At 40.4% G+C, this 6,000-nt stretch overlaps 1 protein-coding gene across 1 annotated transcript in view; it reads left to right on the forward strand.

Moving 5' to 3' along the window:
- The window catches only part of DNAJC15 (DnaJ heat shock protein family (Hsp40) member C15), an 82,038-nt gene extending 77,501 nt beyond the window's left edge, over positions 1–4,537 (forward strand). The window contains exon 6 of the mRNA XM_040267196.1: positions 2,619–4,537. Within this exon, the coding sequence (XP_040123130.1) occupies positions 2,619–2,689 (71 nt within the window). The 3' untranslated portion in view covers positions 2,690–4,537. The remainder of the gene's footprint in view (positions 1–2,618) is intronic.
- Positions 4,538–6,000: the final 1,463 nt, after the last annotated feature.

The following is a 6,000-nucleotide window of genomic DNA, read 5'->3' on the forward strand; positions in this document are numbered from 1 at the left end:
GTATCAGTGGGAGGGGTGGTCTAAAACCTAATAGTCCGTGATAGCCCAAAGCTGAAGAGCTCCAGTAGTCATATAGTGAAAGTACAAAGGTTCACAGATCAAGTTTGAGGGTGAGTATTCTAATTAAATGGAATCCAAGAAATCTGAGAAGGACTGAAAGATTCAAAGGTGTATTTTTTCCATTAAATAAAGGATATTTATCCTATATATTTTCTGTCAGTCGAGATTTAGTGCCAGAAACAAGGTGTTTTAAGCAGAAGAGCATTTAGTGCAGGAAATGAATGGTCACAAATTGTTGGGAGGTCTAAAGGAGTAAATTTTAGACTTGGCTTGCAAGAACGGCTCCGCAGGCTATCAGAGAGCTGCTCTGTCAGAGGAGCTACTCATTGACTACCTCAGGGGCCACCTCTAGAACTGTACAGAAAGCTTAGTTGCTGCCATCACAACACCACGATCTTGCTTGCTAGCAGCAGTAAAAAGAGGCCCAGCAAGAAAGCCTTTCTCTTTTCCACTTTCCAGATTTCACAAGAGTGCCTCCCACTGATAGATCCTAATTTGAATCAAGCACTGTTCAATGGGAATACGTATGTGTGTGTGTGTGTGCGCCTGTTGGTTGCTCAGTCATGTCCGACTCTTTGCTACCCCATAGACTGTGGCCCACCGGGCTCCTCTGTCCATGGAGTTCTCCAGGCAAGAATACTGGAGTGGGTTGCCATTCCCCTCTCCAGGAGATCTTCTCAACTCAGGGATCAAACCCAGGTCTCCTGCATTGCAGGTGGACTCAACCACTGAGCCACCAGGGAAGCCCCCAAAGGGAGTATAGCAATTATAATTTTTGGCTTAGGAACTTTCCCAAGTTTTAGGAAGATAGAATAAGGGTAGAATGAGAACTGAACCCAAAGTTTCAGCCATGCACGTAAGTGAAAAAGTCCAGTGTCCCTCTCACTAAGAGGGTGAAGGGTAATTCAGTGTTGTTCTGAATAAACTGTCAGTTGTTTCCTCTAGCATTCCCATCAATAAATATAATGTTTAATGAGACTTTCGATCTTCTGTGCTTTTTTTTTTTTCCTTTCTGCTAACTGAGCATATTATGGCCAATGATTGAAATATCCAGAATGCACTTCAATCAATTAAAGGTTATGTTTGAGTTCAATTAATATTTTAATATTTGTGGAGAGTATACAAGATGCCTGGCATTACCTTGGTAACTCTAAAAATGGAAACAGCTTATCACCAAGAGTGACATTACCTAATTCTGGGATCATTTTCAAAGATAATCCTGATATCAGTTTATTTCATAACCAAGCACATATGGAAACTTGCACCAATTTCATTTCTGATTCTTATTGTGTATTCAAGGACACTCTGATATATTCGTTCCGTAAATGTTTATAGCGATTCAGATCTTGATGTGAAAATGTCAGTGATCTCCTCAAGGGTAGAAAGCTAAATTTAGCTCTTTGAGCTTGAGCGTCGCCCTTCCATTGCTGATTTGTCTCCTGCTTCCTTTTTCCTTATAAAATGGATGGTGTGATATCAGTAAAAGGCCTGGATAAAGTCAGGACTGTACACACAACACTGTTGTCTAGGTGTTTTTTTTGTGTGTGTGGTTTGTTGTGAGCCACGCAGGTCTTAAGATGTTTTCAACAGCTGTGGATCATTTGCACTCAAGGGGGAGAATAAAAAAATAAAAATAAACACAGAGACTGGTGAGCTGGACTGTTAGCTTGAGCGTTAAGCATGAAAGTGTTCAGGACTAGAAGTTAGAAGGCGTATGACGCTTAAATATTTTTAGTGTGACAGTTTGGGGCCAGTATTTTCATATGTAAGGGAGCTCCTGTTTGTCATTTATAACGATTCTGAATTGAAATTCACCTCAATTTTTCTCTTCACAATAATTCATTGTGAAGAACTCTGAAAACTGACTAAGTTTTATTTAAGGCGCAGCGACTCTGTGCTCCATAAGTATTCTAATGGCACTGTGTCAGAGAGCAGGGGGCATACCCTTTAACGTTATTTTTATTATACTGATTTATTATTTATCATATTATTTACTAATATTGACCAATATTAGTAAAATACTTTTAGAGCTGGGTAGTATATAGTTGCCTTTTTAACTTATTTTTATGAAAATATATGGTTTGATAAAACTTTGAAGGCACCCTTGGATTGCTTCACCTCCTTCAGAAAGATAACTTCCTTCATAGAAGAATATTCTTTCCTTAAAAACAAACAAACAAAAAAATACAGTCTTGGAGAAGGACCGTTATTTTATTTACCTAACCATCCACTTCAGAAGATTCTCTGGTCAGATATTCGGCATTTGAAAGGTAATGTCTGACCAGTGAAATGTTTGAATGTGTTTTAAATTACTTCTGATCGTAAGTTTATTTTTCTCAGAGATTATTGTTGACTGTTAGGTGTCTGTAGTGCTTCACTGAACGAGTTTAATTTATACTGTTGTGATTTCTAGAGAGCTTATAAAATAATTTGTCAGGGCATGAATGTGTGGGAAAATACCAGAGAAGTCTAATTGAGTGTTTTTCTTCATTTGAGACTTTTAAAAATGTCAGTAGTGAAGTGTCTTTTAATCCATTTTCTTTTCTTTGTCCTCTCAGGTGGATCTCCTTACTTAGCAACCAAAATTAATGAAGCAAAAGACTTGCTAGAAGCAGCCACCAAACACTGATGGATGCTCAGGGACTACCCTGAAGGAGAAAAAGGGGGACCTTATAACAATTGCCCTGCAAATTAATCTACACTGTGGCCTTCATAATCTTCATATGTGTACCAACCACAGTCATTTCTTCCATGTCTAAGCTGTGTAATAATAAAAGATGAACAGTCTGGCTTTGTATTATCTTTCAAAGGAGCACATGAAGATTTTAGCACTGATCTTTCCCCCTTATTTTCTTCCTCTCTCTGATGGTCATACGTTTGAAGGCTTCTGTTACTAAGTTCCCCTCACCCCAGCCCCTGTAGCAGTATAATTATCAGTAATATAATTGGAATTTGTGAGCAAGAGTATAGAATTTCTTGCTCTTATATTTATTCTCGCATTGTCCCTTGTTTCTTCAAAGGAATTTAGCACTCTGCCTATGTGAGGTGCTTTAAATGTTGTGAGACGAAACCCTGACTGCCACCCCGGGAAAGTGAACTGAAGCTTGATGGAATTTACTAAAGGGTGTTTTGTAAAGCAGTGGTTAGGAAAGAACGCTGCTCTCCCAGAGATCCCACTGCTGTAGCATGAGAACTTGGAGAGCTGCTAAAATGATTAAAGGTTTACAGAATGAGCCCTGTGAGGAAAGCCTGGAAATTGCTGGGAGAAGAGTGAGGGATTCGTACTTAATTATATAGTCTTCTGGTGCTGTGTATTTATTCAATTATGCATTCTACAAATATTTATTTACCACCTGTAGCATGTGAGGCCCTGTAGGGGTCCTCAAGAGTTCCAGGTGTGAACTAGGCATGGATCCTGACCCAAAGGAACTTGAATTTAGAGGAAAGATAAACCACAGGAGTACTATTAGAGAGGCACAGATGATATGCCAAAGAAGTTCAAAATAAAAGACTATTTTACACTGGGCATCAGGGGGCCATGTCATCGAATCAGTAGCATAGAGCTGGGCTTTAAAAACAACGAGATATACCATATGATGGGTGAGACAGCTCTTCTCCTGAGATGAGTCAGAATTAGCAGAAATAGAGTCTATTAGTTCGATTGGAGTGCATTCAAGTTTTTTTTTTTTTTTTTCCCTCAACACAGCCCCTGGTTGTCATCACTTTACTGTTCTAAAAGGGAGAAAAGAGAGAGTCAGAATACCAGCATTATTTTCTTGTACTCCTTTGCAACGCTGGGTTCATCTCAGGTAAACAGAACTACTGCGTTTCGTCTATCTTAAAATGCTTTTGTAATAGTCTAGATGCATCTTTCACTTTATGGCATCCTGTAGTTGGGGAGTTCTCAGCACTGGTGATACTGACTCATTGAGCTGCTAATTCCTCCTTGTGGGGTGCTCTCCTGTGTATAGTAGGATGATTAGCAACATCCCTGCCTGTACCTATGAAAGGCCAGGAGCGCCCCCTCCGTTGTGACAACTGAAAATGTGTCTAGATGTTGCCAGATGTTCCTTGGAGGGCAAAATTGCCCCAGGTAGAGAGCCACTGCTCTAAATGTTAACTGTGTTTTCCTTTGGTACGTAAAATAATGGATGACCTGACTTAAAATTGATTCTTAGAGTCACTAAAATATGGTTCTTGCTTTAAAATCCCCATGTGTGTCACAGGTTTTTTGTGCTTTAGTATGTTTTCCGGTCCACTGCTACCTCTGTACCTTGAATACCCTCCTGATACCCAGATCTCCACGTGTTCAAAGCCTGGGGATAGTTGAAGGCCAAGCTGAAATGTCTGTTCCTCCTTTTCTGGTGCTTCCAGCAAAAGTAATCCCATGAATTGTCAGCTGTCAGTGAACAAGCACTGTTATCTGTCTTGGTCACTGCTACATTGACTCTCAATAAATATTTGTTAAATGAACGAATACATTCCCGTAGCACTTTATTCCTCACATTTGGTACCTTGTGAAACAACTCTTTGTATAACATGACTTATTTCTTCTACAAAAGTGCAAGAACCTTTAGAGCAAGAATCTTGTCATTTGTCTTTGTAACCTCCTTAAGTGTGGAGCACTCAGGACTTTGTAGACATCATAAAGTTGTAAGTACTAAAAAAAATGTTTTTTGAATACTATGCTTCAAAAAATGTTACCACTAGTTTTGAAAGTTATGCTATGCAATATTGGGGTACCCTCAGAACATACCTGTTAATTGACATCATTTTCTAGTCCACACTGTGTTCATGAAAATTTAAGTCCCCAGCATTAGCTTGAAATTTCCTTCATTCTGTTCTCATTTATCTGCTGAGTGCGTGCCCAAAAATCAGACATCTGGTTTTAAGTACTGTCCTCCTGTTGCATGATCTGGGGCAATTAATCTGTAAGGCTTTAATTGCCTCATCTATAAAACAGAGAAAATAATAACCCTATCTAAAACGGTTCGTCTAGTCAAGGCTATGGTTTTTCCAGTGCTCATGTATGGATATGAGAGTTGGACTGTGAAGAAAGCTGAGCACTGAATAATTGATGCTTTTGAAGTGTGGTGTTGCAGAAGACTCTTGAGAGTCCCTTGGACTGCAGGGAGATCCAACCAGTTCATCCTAAAGGAGATCAGTCCTGGGTGTTCATTGGAAGGACTGATGCTGAAGCTGAAACTCCAATACTTTGGGCACCTCATGTGAAGAGCTGACTCATTGGAAAAGACCCTGATGCTGGGAGGGATTGGGGGCAGGAGGAGAAGGGGACGACAGAGGATGAGATGACTGGATGGCATCACCGACTCGATGAACATGAGTTTGGGTAAACTCTAGGAGTTGGTGCTGGACAGGGAGGCCTGGCATGCTGCGATACATGGGGTCGCAAAGAGTCAGACACGACTGAGCGACTGAACTGAACTGAAAAAGGTTATATGGAATAAGGTTGTTATAAAGCATTTAGTCATATAGCAAATGCTCAAAAAATGCAATTATTGCTTCTTTCAGTATCCCCTCTGTGAGAATACCTTGAAATAAGATTTGGTGTATGTTTCAGTAATCACTGACTTTACTCTTGAATTTGCCATTTAAGTAGTACATGGTGGAGACAGTTCATCTCCATTCAAGAAGCATCAGCTTGAACTGTTGGCTTGGAGGTTAACCGGGGATGTCAGCCTGGAGCCTCCACACTCCTGTACAGGGGTGTCATCGCATCACAGCAGGTGGGGTCTGAGACAGGAAGCGGAAGCTTCACACTCAGCCTGAGTCTGAAAACTGGCAGTTTTGATGGAAAACTCATGGAGCCCCCCCCAAGATTCAAAAGGAGAAGACATACAGAGAATTGTGAATTCGTGACCATCAAACGGTTATCACTTTTAATATGTAGCAGGCCTGGATTTTCACCCCACCCCCCAC

This window comes from Oryx dammah, unplaced genomic scaffold (assembly GCF_014754425.2).
Source record: "Oryx dammah isolate SB20612 unplaced genomic scaffold, SCBI_Odam_1.1 HiC_scaffold_24, whole genome shotgun sequence".
Lineage (NCBI taxonomy): Eukaryota > Metazoa > Chordata > Mammalia > Artiodactyla > Bovidae > Oryx > Oryx dammah.